Source organism: Eurypyga helias, unplaced genomic scaffold (assembly GCF_000690775.1).
Source record: "Eurypyga helias isolate BGI_N326 unplaced genomic scaffold, ASM69077v1 scaffold6031, whole genome shotgun sequence".
NCBI classification, from domain to species: Eukaryota; Metazoa; Chordata; class Aves; order Eurypygiformes; family Eurypygidae; genus Eurypyga; species Eurypyga helias.
This window is the reverse complement of record NW_010232634.1, coordinates 71,153-88,818: the sequence shown is the minus strand read 5'-3', so window position 1 is coordinate 88,818 and position 17,666 is coordinate 71,153. Positions and strand designations below refer to the sequence as shown.

The 17,666-nt window shown below is 39.7% G+C and overlaps 1 protein-coding gene across 1 annotated transcript; it reads left to right on the top strand.

Moving 5' to 3' along the window:
- Positions 1 to 976: 976 nt before the first annotated feature.
- On the top strand, positions 977 to 15,769 carry TSPAN12 (tetraspanin 12; the record flags this gene model as incomplete). Its single annotated transcript, XM_010161448.1, has 4 exons — positions 977 to 1,051; positions 5,819 to 5,926; positions 8,794 to 8,937; positions 15,464 to 15,769. Coding segments are annotated over 4 exons (633 nt in total), but the record flags the coding sequence as incomplete, so codon positions are not given.
- Between the last annotated feature and the right edge of the window lie 1,897 nt (positions 15,770 to 17,666).

The following is a 17,666-nucleotide window of genomic DNA, read 5'->3' as shown; positions in this document are numbered from 1 at the left end:
TATCCTACCAATTTATTCTACTCTATTTTATATTGTGATGGTGGTTTTCTGGTTTCTAAATAAAATGAAATCCATGAAGATTGTAATTTTGGGTCTTATGCACGGAGAACAAGGGAGAGCACAGTTCACTGACGTGGAAGGAAGTTTGGAGTCGAGAATGGACAGAACTATGCATTTGCTTGAAATAAAAGATAAATGGTTTACTCTTAATAGAGGGAACCAGTTAAAGCAGTCTTAATTTCCACGCTGCTTTACCCTGCATTTCAGGAAGGATTTTCAGATACTCCTTTTAATTGTAGCAACCATTTATTTAAACTCTTATTACAAAGACCTGCACAGCTGCTTCATTTATACACATATTTTCTATTTTAAATAGTTCAAGATTCAGATCTTGCAGTAGACAAAGGTACAGATATTTATTGACATGGATTGGAATATATTTGTGCCTGCCCTCAGATACCTAAATGACTTTGATAAGAATGCAACTTTCAAGAGCCTTGTTTATTTTCTTGTTGTCAATTATTTCTATTAAAAAAATTATTTATTCCCCTTTTTGGCTATTAGATCAGATATGTTGCTTAAATGGATAGAGGTGAACAAAACAATATTTCTTTTTTCCACATATATGAAGGAAAAAAGTGTCTTCTTTTGCAAGTATTGTACCATAATATTTCACTTGTATACTTGGGCAACAGGAAAATGAATTTGTTTCCTAATAGTAATGTTCATATGCTTCTTGTTAAGTCAGTAAGAAATGTCACATGACAAAATTTTAGAAAATTTGTTGCATGAATCTTTGACATCTTGGTTACAAAAATGTATTTCAAATTCCGTGTCTTGAGTCACGTGAAAAGTTAATGGAGTTTTGAAACGTCCTTTAATATTAATACTTAATAAGACTTAATATTTTTAATTTTTTTTTTTAAAGTTAACCTGAATATATCAAAAATAACTGAGACCATTCTCTTCTCTGCAGTACTTTGGAAGCTTGCTTGTAATATTCTGTGTTGAACTGGCCTGTGGTGTTTGGACCTACGAGCAGGAAATAACGGTGAGTCAGAAAGGGAGGCTGCATTTTTTCAACAGAAGAAAACACATATTTCCATTAGCTAGCTCTTTTCTAATTGCTGTAGTGTTTATCTTCGTTCGTTATTTCAACAGTCTAATTTCATGTGACTTTTTTTTTTAAACAGAGAATTCTTCTGGGAAAGCTTGTCTGTCTGGAAGGCCCTATCTGGGTTTCTTCCTACCCGTTCTGTATTTGAGAGCCAAATCCTGCAGCCCCTGATTTAAAGACTTTATTTTTAGGTAATTCTTGCTTAGACAGGTTCTGATTAAGGTCAGTGGAAGTTTTGAGGATAAAATATGAACCTCAGACTTATGTATTTTGCAAGAGTTTGAAGGGGTTGTGCCCCAAAAGCTCTTTACGTTTTAAAGAGCTATAGCTGAGTGTACTGCGCTGTAAACAGTGTGTTCTTTCAGTAGAGGACTTTCTGTCTGCTGAGATCTGTGCGCTGCCTCAACAAGCTGTAAATGCCAGTTTTAAGCAAAACACATCTTAGCTATAAAACACTGTTCTGTAAACTTGTGAAGAGGTTTTATCTCTGTCTAGGTTTTATAGCTGTATCAACCTTTAATTTTCAAACTGAAGACTTGTAACGATCACACAAGAAAATGGGTAAGTGTTGAACAGAAATTAAACTGAGATGTTATTCTGCTGGCTGCTATATCCTTATGTCTTGTACTCAGCCTGCTACATTTTCATGAATAGAGCGACAAACATTTTCTCTGAGCTGCCAAGATATGCCCAGTATATTGGTCTTTCCAACAGTGTGCAGCAATTCCGTTGTAGTAAGGGAGGGAGCCTTCTTGGTATTTACATGGTACTGAGACCAAAGGAATTTCTGGCAAATTTGAAGTCTGAAGTTATGTGGCAGTCCTTTGCATCAGCATTCATTCCTTTGCCGTACAGATTCCAGAGGAGTGTTGTGATTAAGGCTATCCCTTTACTTTAAATGTCAGCTTACGTTAATGCATTTTAAAAATGGAAACGCAGGCGAGAGGCATGCTTCATCCTGTGGGCACAGCTGCCCTCTGGGCAGGTTTTGCCAAGGATGACAGTTCTAACTAACATCCATCGTTTCACAGAAGTCTTGTCAGTGGAAGCTGCCTGAAATAACATAGCCTTCAGTGCACTGGTATACGACTTTACTATCCAGCTGGAGAACCTGAAGTTATGGGTGTCTTTTAGTGCGCTTTCAGTTACTTCCTGTGCTACTGAAATGCAAACCAGGGGCAGTTTCATAAAAGCTGTCATAGCCCTACCATATGTTAAGGCACTGGGGACACTGCATCCCTTCAGAAAAAACCCACAGCTGTCTTTGTGACTTTTTGCCAAAAGAAATAGCGCTGAGTTCCATGTCTGCACCTTCTGCAGTGGGTCACAGTGAACCATCCTCCTCTGGTTCTTCCTCTTTCTCCCAGGAGTTTCAGAGAATCAGCAGAAGCATTCACATAGAAATAACGGGGCGGGGTGGGGGGGGGGAATCTCTTGGGCAACTGTTTATTTTTGTCACTACTCTTCAAGATCCTGTGCTTTTTTTTGTTTTCTCTTTCCGTCTGATTTCCTCTTCTTATTCCCTTTGTTGTAACTCTACTGGTCTTTGTATGATGAGGTGGCCCAGACTCAGATTTCCTGCTGCTGAGACCCATAGGGAATGTGGCAGTCTGGAAGAGCCCAGTTGTTTTTGAGTGGTTTTTTCATACCTGGGCAGGTCACTTGCCTAGAGCATGCTTTCTCCTGTTCTACTTGATAAAGAAGATTCCCTCTCATACCCATGGGGATGACTTGATGTCATGTTCGTTTCAGCATAGCATGAAATCACAAGAGCCTCTCGTGGGTTTCAGAGAATCGGTTGGCATTAGTGTAGGTGGGTGGGTGATGTTGTCGAAAATGTCACCGAGGCATAACCGCCTCTGCTAATCCAATATGGGATCTCCTTGGCGTGTGGACAAGTTGCTGTAAGAGTCCTTGTATAAACAATTTTCTTTCCAGCTCATGATAGCTCTCAGCATGAAGTGCGTGCCTCATGACTAATATATTCCACCCACGCGATTGAAAAGACAGTGTGGGTCCTCAGCTTACTTGGGCATTGGTCAAGCCTTGATACTCATTAGAAAAATAAGTAGATTTCAGCAGCAAACCGAGCTTTACAGAACTTATGCCAAAATCAAGCCAGCATCTCTAGTTTTTGTGTCTCTACACACTACACGAAAGTGGTGGGGTATAGTCAAGCAGATGCATCTCAGGATCATCATTAGTTTTCACTGCTGCACGAGCTGAGGGGAAGCGATTTAGTAGATACATCGGTGTCCTTTGTTTGGCATGTTGGCATTCCAGGAGCAGTCAAATACACAGATTCTGATATCCCTCCTTAACTTCAGAATTCAAAGTGCCTTCCTACAGTGAAGGATAGTTTGTTTTGATTTGCTTTTAATTTCCTTCTCTCACTTCTAATTTTTTTTTTCTTTCCTGCTTTCTATTGTTTTCATAAAGAAGTTAGACGTCTTGCGTTACGTGCATAACCTTGGACTGTATTCAACTCAAATAAGATATTAAAAAAAATAGTCTAGCAAAAATGAGCTTAACTGCAGTGATATCAAATATTATCCAAAGAAAGCAGAGTGCTAACTTGCAACTCAGTGGAAAGAGAAATGCACTGAGTACAGAACCAAATTATTTTATTATGGTGACCGCTGTAAATGCGTGTGCTGGTTTCAGGCTCCTCTTCTGCAGGTGCTGGTTGGTCCGGAGTGGCTCAGTTGTTCATTCCGTGGTAGGTCAGGCTTAGGGCACATGTGCAGTTCTGAGGTGGGAAGGGGTCAGTAAGACTTGGGCTAGCTTGATAGCTGCGTCGTTAGCTCCTTTGTTAGCTGTTGGTGGGGTTGTTTGTGGTAGGGCCGGTTCTTTTGCTAGCGGGTGTGGGGGGTCCTCTGGTTTTGTCCCTGTTCTGGGGCTCTCTGGTAGGGACTGCTTGCTGCTGTGGAACCTGGCTCTGTGCCTGTGTGCCGGTGGGCACGTGGTGGCCTACTGTATCACATTTTCTATTATTTTAATTACTTATTAGTATCAGTGTAATTTTCATTTATATTATTAAATAGTTCTTAGCTCAACTTCATGAGCTTTTCTTGTCTCTTCCTGAAGGGGGAGAGGGGATCAAGTGACTGTGTGGTACTTAATTGCTAGATAAGGCTAAACCACAACAGTTCTTTTCCTGCCTGAAACCAGCACATTGTGGTAGAAATAATCTGTTATACCATTTTAAAGTATTTTTAGTACTCTACTGCTAACATATTTTTCACATGGACAATTGAGAGTTCAATGCTTTAGAGCACAAGAAAGAAGAATTACGCTAAGTGAAAGGTGTGTTAAATTGCTGCAACATCGTTCGTATATTAATGCTTATTCTATATGCAGCTTTACCAGGGCATCAGAAATGTAGTATAACAGCAGCGGTAATGAAATATTATCAAACGGTCTTACTTGGATTATGGGGTCAGGCAGGTGGTGACTGTTCCTGTAATTTGGTAGAGCATCTAGCATGACAAAGACCAGGCTCCTTGGGGGAAAGTATTATGATCATATTTTTTCCCTTAGGTTACTCTTGTTGCTGTTTGCAGAATGCCCTGACTGTTAGTTTCAGATTGAATGGACTAGCTATGTCACAGCCACCCAGAGGAGCTGGGCTCCCCCACCCTCCAAATGAAAGCTGATATTACAGTTATGATTTCTTTCACCATGACTACTGAGGCTAATGGGAACAAGGCAAAAATCAGCATGAGTTGTGTGTGTGCCTGGAGGGGGAACTGCAAAGTCTTCAGCTCCTTGTTTTAGTTGGTCACACTGAAGTCTGTGCTGCTGAGCAGAAGTTAGTGCCTTATCTTGATTCTTAACTGCACTGTATGCCAGGTGCCTCTGCACTTCTGTTGTTTCTAACAAATACTGTTTCTAACTGAGGGTCATAGTCTGACAATGGAAAGCACCAGCTCCTCCCTTCTGAGTAGTCAAATTTGAAAGAAAAATACTTCGAGAATCCTTCTTTGAGAAGAAAAGATTTACAAGTCCATGAATGTGTGTGAAGAAAAAAGTTAACGGGCCCGCTTTGTCTAACTCTTCTTGTTACCGTTCTTGAGCAGGATACGGAAATTGGGTACATTTGGGATATATGCGTGCAGGGCTCCAGGCAAAGTCAGAAAGCCACCAAAAAGACTTATGGGGTAGAATTCTTCTCAATTAATTATATATATTAGAAGTTAGCTGTTGAAGTTTGTCACCTTAGACGGTGAAGTGGATTTGAGACTTCAAGGCAATGATTCATCTGCTGTGTTTAAAATATTTATCTTCAGATGAATTGCCCTGTACGACTGCCTGTTTCTTTCTAAGACAACACCGGGTAGATACCTAAATTGGGGCAGACAGATGCCATCCCTGATGACTTGGATCATGCCAAGTAAAAAATCTGGTACTGGTGTAACCAAATTGTACCCAACTATCTCCGAATCACTCCAAAATGCAGCTCCTTTTCCAGTGTGCATTAATTTGTAAGTAAAGGATACAAAAAACTTTCTTGATTGTTTTAATGAAAGCTTATAAAATCTCAATGTCATAAAAATTGAAGCACTTGTTATCCTGTTTTATTTGAATACAAAATTATTTTGGTCACTGCAATGGAAAAATCTCAGAAAGGATGGAAGTTCTGGGTTTGGGGCCAGAAACGAACTGTCTGTTGTATGAATCACCTTTCTTTCCTTGCTCCAGGTTCCAGTGCAGTGGTCCGATATGATCACGCTGAAAGCCAGGATGACCAATTATGGTCTGCCTAGGTACCAGTGGCTGACCCATGCTTGGAATTTCTTCCAGAGAGAGGTAAGATAACAGTTAATCATGAGCTGAAGTAATACATGCTTGGTAAATATTATTTATCTGCTAAAGGAAAAGGTTTGTTTTCAAGTGAATAGGTAAGTAAATGCAAGTTCATTACATATGAAACCATGTGTAGTGATGACATCTTTTAACATCACTTGATATCCAGCTCTTGACATTTTGTAGGCCCTAAAGACACTAACACACCAAAAAAAGATTGTTACTATATTCAGTTACATGGCTAATACTGTCTTTTCCTTTGCCAGCAAGCTTAGGACACCAACACCTTTTATGATTATTATAACATTTAAGAATATGGTTTATATAAAATTAAAAATCTGCAGGTAAAGTTACATGAACATTTCTACATGCTTTTTTAATATTAAACTGTGCTCTACTTCCTGTAGGCTTGTCTAGTTTCCTTTCACAGAGCTGTCATAGATGAGATATGTGTTTAGCTGGACATGAATGGGAAAGGAAGTTTCCAAAAAGATGCCAACACTGTCTCTGTTTGAGTTTAGAGAAAGTGATCAGAGTTTTTATTTTCTTTGAATGGAGGGGCGGGAAACAAAACAAAAAGCTGCCTTGTGTATTCACAGCTTTGCCCTCTAGTCTACTAAAATTCAGAACTGTTTTTAAAGAATGAAGTATTATGTTACAAAAACATGAAATTGCCCAAGGTAAAACCCATTAACTCCAAATATAACTCGCGTGCAGGAAGAGAACTCTTTAAATGCCTGTCATTGTGCTGCCCTTGTTGAAATCTATCATTGTTGCACAGATTTCCTGTTTATTTAAAGAATTCCTGGCAGCAATTGGTTAGTCTGTATTTATTCTAAAACCTGAAAGAAAGTGAGGACTACGTGTGGTTAAACACCCCCTGCCCTCCTCAGTCCCCTGCTCTGGCTACGCAAGTGCTCTCTGAAACAGAATTATCCTTCATACGCCCGTCTGTTCTGTACCAGAAATAACATTATCAAATGGTCTTGATTTCCCTGAGTGGAGCTGATACTGCATCTTGATTTAAATGCATAGCTTGAATAAATTAAAAGCTTCCTCTTATACTCCTGGTTGTTGTGGTGTCATCAAAATGGCTGGTTTTAAAATGAATATTAGTAATAAAACTTCAAGCATGCCTTAACTCTTCCAGAGGGGAAAAAAATTTCCTATATTCCATCTCTGACCAGAGAAATTATTTGGGAAAAGTTTGAAGTGAACTGGGAAGGCTCTTTTACATCTCCTCGTTAATTGGTGGGCTCTCATTTTTATTCTGTCCACTCATAACTCAAATGATGGATGTGTGAGCCTGGTATGTACTTTATGCCTCAATGAGCACTATGCTCGGGGCCCTTCTTCAGTCAGAATTACAATTTTTTTTCCTAAAGAAAAAATTTGTAATTAAAATTTTGCTCCCAAAGGTTCAGCTCTGATCAGCTTTGTGCTTGCTATTCTGTATCTTTTCACATTGAAGAGAGATGAGAAATGTATTTTCCCCCCAACCTTGCTGGTCTAATATCAGAGTTGTGACTAAGGAAGATGGGGAAAGGTCAGTTGAAGTCAGGAAGGAAAAGATTTTAGAGTATAAAAAGGGTATTTAATGAGGTTGTCTTTGCAATTACAATGAGGAGCCAAAGCTTGAGCTTTCCTTAGACAATCCTGTGTTGGGAGGGTTGTGACTGACGAACTGATGAAAACAAAGACATGAAAGCTGTATTGAAAAGGAAGAAGTGGGATTTGTAAGGGGACTGGTGAAGTCAAGGCACAGTGTATGCTAACATGGTGTCTGGGCGCTGATCTGCAACACTGATTGTCACTGATGGTGACTGAGGAGTGGCGTGGTGTACAGGACTCTGTCTCTGAAGTGGGTAAGAGGGGCACGTGTTCCCAAGCCCGTGGGTCAAAGGAACCAGGTGATGAATTACAAATGCTCAGGCTAGTACTGGACAACGTCCAGCCAGAATAAAGCAGCATCTTATTCCTGCAGTAAGGCTTTTTTTCAGTGGTGTCAAGTCCCTATCCGATGCTGAAGAAAATCTAATATAGTTGCTTCAGCCTTTTTTTATGTGAAAGCAGCTAGGAATGTAGTAGGCTGGTTGTTTGGCTTTAAATCTCTGTGTGGTTTGCAGAGGAGAAGACAGGTTGTTAGTCCTGGTGGGTTTTCTAGCCAATTATAGCTCATCTGCTTTGCAGCCAGGCTTCCTACTTTTATGGTTGATTCCGTTGCAATGTTTATTTCAGTGTGATACCCCTTCCTTCCATTTCTGTTTTTTTGGGTTTTGGTTTGTTTGTTTGTTTTTTTTCCCCTCCATTCAGCATATGTGATTTCCATACTTCTTTTTTTCCTCCTCACTTTTTGTCATCTTTTTTCTGTATTCCGATAAATCTATGGTTTTTCTCATCTGGAATTCAAACAATGTATCCATAGTTTTAGCAATGCAAGAATAGTCCTCTCTAGTAAGACCTTAATCATCTTTTCCTACTACTTCCTTCAGCCACAGGTATACTTGTTCATCAGTCACCCTTTTGACATGAAATTGTCATGTGTGTGTTCCATGTAGTAAGAATAGCAAAATTGCAGGGAAGGACAAATTCTGTGAAGCATCCTTTGGGGGAGCGGTTGGGATTTAAAGGACAGAGCAGTATCACTGTCTGATTCTGAGGTGTTCATTGGTCACTGAGTTACCTTTTTCACGTTGCTTTTATGTCAAAATACAGCAAATTAAGATACATGGAAGCACTTGTGGATGTGCTTAGCCCTGTGTAAATATTTTGAATGTTGTTAATAGGAATTTATTGAGCTTTTATGAGGACCTACTTTTATGAAGAAGTAGCATCATTATTGCTGATCTTGGCTAATCCTTCCTTTTCAGTTTAAATGTTGTGGCGTGGTGTACTTCACAGACTGGCTGGAAATGACAGAGATGGACTGGCCGCCCGACTCCTGTTGTGTCAGAGAGTTCCCAGGATGCTCTAAGCGGGCACATCATGAGGATCTCAGTGACCTTTATCAGGAGGTAAGAAGGAAGATGTGGATATTTTGGAAGGCTTTGTACATTCTTCCTGAACAAGGAATTTTCCAAACTCATTGCTTGCAGTGCAGCAGACAGGCTTGTGGAGTAATTGTGTTTATGGAAAGTGTTTATTGTGTGTGTTTATGTTTGTCATTTATTAATGCTGAAGAAGGGGAAGGAAGAAAGAAGGAAAGAAGTCACTCACCCACCAACCCTTACCCAGAAGTGAGATAAGTTAGTAGCAATGCCCTTAACATCTGAGATATGCTTAAACATTGAGGTATTTGTTCTATATTGGTTAGGTTGAAGTTGAAATTTGCTCTAACCAGAAAATAAAACCATAATTTTGGTGTAATGTCCAGTCCCCAGCTTGCCAAACTAAGAAATTTTGCTTACCCTGTGGTAGTGAGGACTGCGGTGATATCTACAACGAAGGTAAGCTTTTGAGCAGTCCTTGAGACGATGATGGCTCTCTTGTTAACAGGGCCCATGCAAGGAGGCAGGTAATTCAGTTGCTTTGAGCACGCATAGAAGCTTTGTGTGAAAATGTTCTTTTTCTGAAACTCTACTACATTACCGAATGTTTATTTTAAAAGAATAAAAAAGAGCCTTGAAACCAGGAGAGAACCTGTTTGACCTCAGAGCAGGTAAGGAAGATCATGGTAGAAAGACATCACTGTTTTAGGGGTGAAAATTTAAAAAAACAAGTGAATATGTTCTCTATTAAACACTCCTAAGTGTTCTTACAGAGATGTTGTAAAAAGTCGCCTTTGTCTGCAAACTGCTTTGCTACCTACCATATTTCTTTTTTTAATACTAACAGACCTCTGAAGACCTTTAATTGCATACTCAGTAATATCAGAATGACCACCAGTCCAGGTAGTCCAGTAGCGACAAAAAGCATGTATCAGTCAAGTACTTACGAGGATCTGAAGTGTTCTTTGTTTTAAGAGTATTAATTAGTACCTGTATAATAACAATATTATTATTACTGTTATAATAATTTATATTATGTAATGATTAACAGTATTATTATTAGATTAAGAGTAACATAGGGTGAATAGAAAGGAGGTTGGGCCTGAGACGTGCTTTCAGATGCTGAGCACGAGCATTTCACTAGTAGGCAGTGCAAGTCTGCATTATGGAACAGCATCCGACGAACCGTTTCATTTTGTCCTAGTACTGCTGTTCAAGACTCTTCCTTACAGGAATCTATTATGTGGCTCTTGTTCAGAAGCCATGGAGATACCTGTGTGAAGCAGGAGAGATTGACTGTATAAACAAGCCAAGATGAATATTTAGCTATTGCCAGGAAACAGTCAAGTTTTTGGGAAATGGTATCGCTGATGTGGCATGATTTGCTAGATTTATATGGCATTGATTGTATGAGCAGAACTTATATAATCTCTTCTGGGTTTTCAGACATCCATCCTAGGCCTTGTGTGCTTCCCCTAGGAAGAGAGGAGGTAGACCTGCCAAAAGGCAGGTGCCTCAGAAGGTCAGTCTGTGCGAGGGAACCTTAAAGGTGGTGGCAGAGGAAGTTTTCTTTCCATCAGCTCTACAAGGTAGAGCCTCAACTGCCTTATGGCAAGGCTTGCAGCACAGGCAGCACTGGTACACTTCAGAAGTGTCTGTGCCTGAATAGGAAAACCATGCAAGCTTCTTCTGGGGCCTGCTAATGTCCTACATATTCTTGAAGAAGAAAGAAGCGTGGCTCACTCTGCAATAATGGTGTTTTTTTTGTAATACTGTTGCCAGTGTCGGTACTATACAGCCCAACTCTGTCACAGAGAACCCTCAAAGGAGTGTAGATGTATGGAAGCTGCAGAATGTTCATTTACCCACAGTGTCCTTCCTGCTTTTGTGAAAAGGAAAGTGTGTGTAAGCAGTGTCACTCAATAGAACACTCTTTTTTAGCTCAGGAAGCTTAAAAATTTATGAGAAGGAGTAGTAGTCACTGGAGTGTGTTGTCAAAATTGCAGGGTTTTCTCATCTGATCTCTTCTGCTAACGTTTTATTCCCACTGGATTGTTCCAGGAAAGTGGTTCTCTGCACACTTTTTATGTTCAGGTTCTTTTGGCTCTACTTAGAGAAAATTAATAGCCAAAGATAATGATGGTGCAGAACATAAGGACTCTGAGAACCACCTGATTAAAAAAAAGGCTGCCTGACTTTTTCCTAAGAAAAACCTGAAGGGCACATTTCTAATTCTTCCCCTACCATACCCCAGAGCATTTTGAATGGGTTCTTAGCACAGATTTATTTTTGGTTGTCTACTGCAGGATCAATCCCAAAAAGGGGCAGACTGTTTTCTGTTTTAGCAGCCACAAAAATACTCTATTGCTCTTTGAGATATGTACAATATTTGCTTGGCTAAACATGTTTTTTCCATGGTGCTTGCCTGTGGGTTGTCTCACAGGCTTGTGTGGTATACTTGCTAATATGTTTATCTGTGTCATGCAAAACCAACTTACACTTGCAAGGCTAATCTGTCTGACTTCTGCTTTGGAGAATTGAAGGAGAAAAGCTTTTAGAAAGTGATTCAAAACAAACTTGCATAGTCTGGTGGTTTGAGAGGGAGCCTGATGAGATTAGCCTGGCTAGCCTAAAATTGGCTTATGTAAATGCTTCACAAGTCCATTCTGATACTTCAGAAAAATTCTTTGTAGTACTTCAGAAAATTGAGGTTTGGTTTGGCTGGGTTTGATAAAATTGTTTTGTTGTAGCTGTGCTGTAATTTTCTGCTAGGATCTCAGAGCTTTCTGTAATGTAAGTTGGAATCCTTTACAGTACAATTTTTGTAGAAAGAAAGGTGGCTTACTAGTGATTCCTGCCAATGATACTCTCAAGCAGAACTGTGTTTCCCTCGATGGATTTTGAAAACTATTTTTCACGTGTTAGTCGTCTTGGACTGCTTTTATTCTGGTGAGCTTCACCTTTGGTGCAGTTCAGGGGGAAGACTAACCTTAGAAAGAGCGTGGTTAGGGATGTGTGTCAGATGGTCAGATGACGATGTGGCCTCAGGTTCATTGGGATCTGAGGACAAGGGGAGCTCTGCCCATCTTGTGATGGGGAACTGTAGCCTAGACAAAAGGATTGGTAAGACTTGATATCCTTAGAAAAATCAGAAGTGCACATTTGACTTTTTTTCCCCTTCTGTTTTCTAGCATAATTTTGAGTGTTATCAGAATTTGAGTATATGCTGATGATTTATCTGTTACTGGGAAGTGCCTTATTTAAGGTCTGGTCCTTATTCAGTGATCATAAAAACACAGAATAGTTTGAGTTGGAAGGGACCTTAAAGACCATCTAGTTCCAACCCCCCTGCTATGGGCAGGGACACCTTCCACTAGACCAGGTTGCTCAAGGCCTCATCCAGCCTGGCCTTGAAGATGGCCAGGGATGGGGCATCCACAACATGACGTTGCAGTGAATCAGAAATATGGTTTGTCTCCATTTAAAGTATAAACTGGCCTTTGTAGTAGATAGGAATCAGGCCTTTAATCTGTAGCTCTGTCGGAGTTTGAAGCCAGTTCTTCTGAATGATTGCTGCAAAGTTTTGTACTATGTTTGAGTTGTCAGTAAGAGCTCCCTGTTAAGTGACAAACTTTTACTTTTGCTGAGGAGAGTATATTTATATAATCCTTAATTGTGGGCTACCAACTATGAATGTGTCGCATAGGCAGAAATAAAATGCACAAATGTGAGGATATCGGGGGAACTGGATATGTCTCAATTTTGAAACTGATTTTGAACGTGTATTAGAGCAGAACTGTAAGAACATCATTAAAGGGAGGGAGGCAGTCTATCTAGATTGAGCATAATTTGTCTCAGTTATGTGTCTGTACTGCAGGAGATGCAGGCATTAATGTTACTGCTCTCTGTTGATGGGTGTTTCCTCTAGGCAACAAATGAACTGAATTAGAATACTGCTGTGGTTGAGCATTTTTAAATTGTGACCAGCATATACCTTCATCCCTTAAAATTATCAAAAGTATTAAAATGCAGCCAGTTTCTCTGTAATTAAAAACAAATTTGCAGTAGTATGATTATGACGCGGTCTTCTAGTTGAAGGAAAAAAGGCACCAATGTGTCAATTTTTATTCCTCATCAAGTTCAATTACATTGCTTTTGCTACAGTATGGGGGTTTGGCTTCTTTTCAGATTTAAAAGAATCCACATTTTCTCTTGTTCTGTCTAAACTCTGTTAAAGTTTAAAAAATGACACACTGAAATGAGTAATGGAGCAAGACGTTGGGATCCTTTAACTTTGTTACAATTGTTGTATAGTACATTAATTTTATTTAGATCCTAAATGAGAGTCTGTTGACTCCCATGTGAATTTTGTGTGTGAGGCAGGAATTGGGCCTTTCATCAAATACATTCAGGACTGTAGCATTTGAAATTGTTGGCTTTGGGGATTTTCAGTGTGATTGAAAACTGTTATTTATCATATACTGTCTTCAGATTCTGTCACTTTGATCAATTGCTTTCTTTTCCTAGAAAAGCTATAAGAAACGTGTAGTAAGGACATAAACACAAAAATGACATTTTGAAAGCAGTGCTCATTTTGATGGGTTCCTCATGTCTTCTGCTGGGACTGATGCCTTTTGGTACCTGTGGTATTATCCTATACAGACTACTATTCTGAATTTTCCCTTGGTGGCTGTGTTCCTTTGTTTTCTGTGCTGTGAAACCCTGTAAAATTTAGAATAGAGGATGAACAGGGCCTTCTCCTCAAAGCGTCTTCCAGTCTCAAGGTTGGGCATCACCTCTTCTCAGCAGCAAGCACTGTAGCTTGTGTTTATACCATTGTCTGGTAGTTCCCGGAGCCAATGTCTCTGTATGTTGTTGCTACCTTACCAGGGCTTTGGAGCTTTCCCGAAACCCTGTACAGTAATTATTTGTCCATTTAAGCAGACTCTGGAGCATATGCTGATGGATTGGAAAAAGCTGAGGAGTCAAAGAGCAACTACCCTTTCTGAATTTCTGGTTCTAGGAAACATCACCTTGGGATGTTTTGACATACTTCTGTTCATCAGACTTTTTATTTGCAAATAATAATAATGATTGTTTAAATAATTGCTTTGGATTTGTACCTGCTCAGTGGTAGAGAGGTGTATGTGACCATCATCCTACTACAGCATGGGGGTGGTCAGCTCTTCGGCGCAGGGTCTAGCTGCCTGCAGGGGTTTGTGCATGGCCTGATGCAGGGTGGGTCGTTACAGCTGCTCACAGTGGTTAATGAAATGAGGCAAGGCAGTGATACAGTGAGGTGACTTTCTGGCTCTGCGTTGGCACAACAGTCAGTGGGATGTGTGTTGGTACTTGCATTGCTTCCGAGCTGTAGGTTCCGAGCATGGCCAGGAGTGGTCCCTGCTGCAGTCAGAGATGGGGCACAGGTGGGGGAAAAGTGTGGCAAGCACTATGCCAAACTACTTTGTTTTTGAACTGGTAAATTTTCCTGTCATTTTTCACAATATTGGCTTCAATGTTGCCTCCCAGTAACGATGCCTTGGAGTTGATACAATTTTTTTTCTTTCACCATTTTTTCTCTGAGCAAATAACTAATAGTCTTTTCAAAAACTTTGGGACATTACTGTGCTTTAAGTAGCAACAGCCAGAACAAGATCGGAGATAAAACTGGCTCTTGGTGTAATCCCATCATAATAATTGACAGAGAGGGTTCTGCTTCCGGATTAGAAATGAAGCCATTTAGTTCTAAAATATAGCCTATAAGCAGGCGGAGCGTAACTAACATAAATGTATCTGCTTTTTGCAATGAGTTGCTTCTAGTTCAAGAATAAAAAGCAGGAGTAATGCCACATGTATGTGGTATTATTACTACTAAGTAACATCTGTTGTACCCGCTGTGTTTGGGGAATTTGCAGAAGTCCTCTGTTAAAGGTTACTCTGTTTGAGGCTCCTTACTCACATGGTGTCTGGAATGTAATGGTTTTTCTGCTCCTTAGGGACTTTCTGCAGAACTAATAAATTGGCATATAACGAGTCCAGATAAAACAGTAAAAAAGGAAAAGGTGGGTAGAAACACTGATGAGGACTGTAGATCTTTCCTAGAATATTGTTTTAACTTCAGATTGTGGTATTATTTATAGGAAAAGTTGAATGAGTTTAAAATAATTGACAAGCTTGAAGATCTGCAGTTTAACAGAGAATCAAGGGGATTAAGAGCATTTAACGACTTTTAAACCTTCACAAAACCAGCTGAGTTTCTTTAAAAAATTGGGATAGTTGGTAGGAACTCAGATCGACTGAGTGATTTCTGAATTGAAGAGTAGCACAGATCCCTTGGAACTTGTGACATGCAGCGAACTCTCTGTGTATGAGAGAATTTAAAGGTGGCATTGTGGGAGCAATTAGAAAGTAGGCAAAATAATTTTCCATTTGTTGTTTGAAGGAGGTGAGAGAGAAATTTTGGGGAGCCAGAAGAGCCAGCACTAGATAGGATGAGCTAAACCTTGGGACCTGCAAGCCAAATTATATTTAAATATTTTTCTTCTTTTCACAGGGATGTGGTAAAAAAATGTACACTTTTTTGAGAGGGACGAAGCAATTGCAAGTGCTGAGATTTCTAGGGATCTCTATTGGAGTGACACAGATCCTGGCTATGATCCTCACTATTACTTTGCTGTGGGCTCTGTACTACGACAGAAGGGATCCCGGGGTGGATCAGATCATGTCCCCGAAGGGTGATACCTCACAGCAGCTGTCATGTCATTCCGTGGAGCTACTGAAACCAAGCCTGACAAGGATCTTTGAGCACACATCCATGGCAAACAGCTTTAATACACACTTTGAAATGGAAGAGCTATAGGTGATGTGGTGAATCTGAGGAGTGACGAAGGGTTTTAATTGGGTTTTGTTGTTGTTACTCAGTTCCATCAAGTATGCCAAATACACCAGTCTTCATATGCTTCCGAAAACAGCTCACGAACGGAAGGGAAGGAGGCCAGCATAGAAAGAAGGATAAGCCTGTCAGCCTCGTAGCCATGGCCTCAGCCATGAAAGCGAGTTGGTTTTGTTTGGTTGCTTTTTTTAAAAGGTGCTCATTCACTGGTCGCAGTAATAGTCAACTTCTTGTGACAAGCCGGGTGATGTGTAAAATACAGATCCATTCCCGGGTAGACAGGCAGAACCTCTGAAGAAGCACCACGGGAAAGGAAGAAAAATACTCGCCTTCTGAAGAAACGATTGTGCTTTGGACAAACAAAATGTGACTTCAGTTGGAACTGACCTTTACGTTCTTAATAAGTCATTTGGAAAATGTCTTAATCAGGGATCTATGTATATATAATGGTGTGTTTTTGTGTGTGCATGGAAAGCAGAACTACAATTCAAGTCAACACTTGGATTTAAAAATTTGCAAGATTTGTAAAAAGGGTGAGAGTTTCTTTTTTCTAACAAAACCTTTATCTTAGCTGTTGTTAAAGATGTTTTAAAACTTCTATTTTTATCTAACATAACTGTTTAATTTTTAATTTTAAATATATTAAACAGGGACTGAAAGCAAAACTATGACTCTGGACAATAGAGTTTAATTTTCTGAGTAATTCTGGAGAATTCTTCTTTGAAACGGTTTGTTCTATGGACTATTTCTTAGTGAAAAGTAGACCTTAAACATTCTTTCCAAAATGGGAATCAGTATGGGAGAAGCACATTTTTATAGATAAATCTTTTCTCCTGTCTGTGATTCCCCTGAAGGTAGAAACAAAAGACTACAAGGAAAATGCTTACAGTTCTGGATGCTATTGCAATAATTGTAAAAGTACATAAGGAGAAATTATACTTGGCAGTGTCTTCATTAAGAGCTCTATAGTGGCTTAAAATGCCAACTGGAAACAGCATTAAATGTATTTATTGAGGTGGGGAAAGTGCATTTTACTGTATTTTTATGAACAATGTTTATTTCATAGGATTATTTTTACAATTGGCCACGCTCCTGTAATATATATTTGTTCCACAGAGTACAATAGTTTGTGGCAAATGTGTTTTTACATAATATTGCATTTAAAAAAAATTTTTCATTTTGTTTTGGAATTTGTAAAAGAAAAGGAAAAAAAAAACCCAAGGTGTGATTTGGTAGATAATAAAATTACTTTTGTCTTAAATTCCATAATAGCCTTTTTGTTTTTGAAGTCTTAGGGCATGAATGCTTTGGGTGGGAGCTGGGAAGGTCCTCGTGCTCGTGTGAGTTAATTTGATGTGTCTTTACCCATTCCACTTGTTCTGTCGTAGAGAAACTAAATTGTAAATTTTCTTTTTTTTTATTGCTTCTGAGAGAGCTTCTTAAGGGCTCATGAAATGAAATTGAGCTCCTCAGTTGTGTGGGCTGCTGTTTGTTTTTTATCAGTCTGCATGTGGGTGTAATTATTTCATGGGTACTATTGCAAGCGAGATTACCTTTCTGCTTTTTTACTTCTCCTACAGAAACGCTAATGCTTATTTTTGGGAGGTGAGAAAAAGGCTAAAGGATAGAACTTGCCAGAATTTTGCTTGGAGCATGCTTGTCAGAAATACTTCCTCGCACGCTGTTTGGGATCCTTGTGCCCAGTGTTACTGCAGACTTCCATCCTCCCGTGGCTTTGCCGGGTCAGCGTTTCTGTAGCGAAGGGTAAGGTTCCTGTGTACAAACAGAGCAGGTGTCGGAGAGAACCTGGGTGTAGGCCAGCTCAACTTCGGAGTCCTACAGTCACCTGTGATGCTTCGCAGTG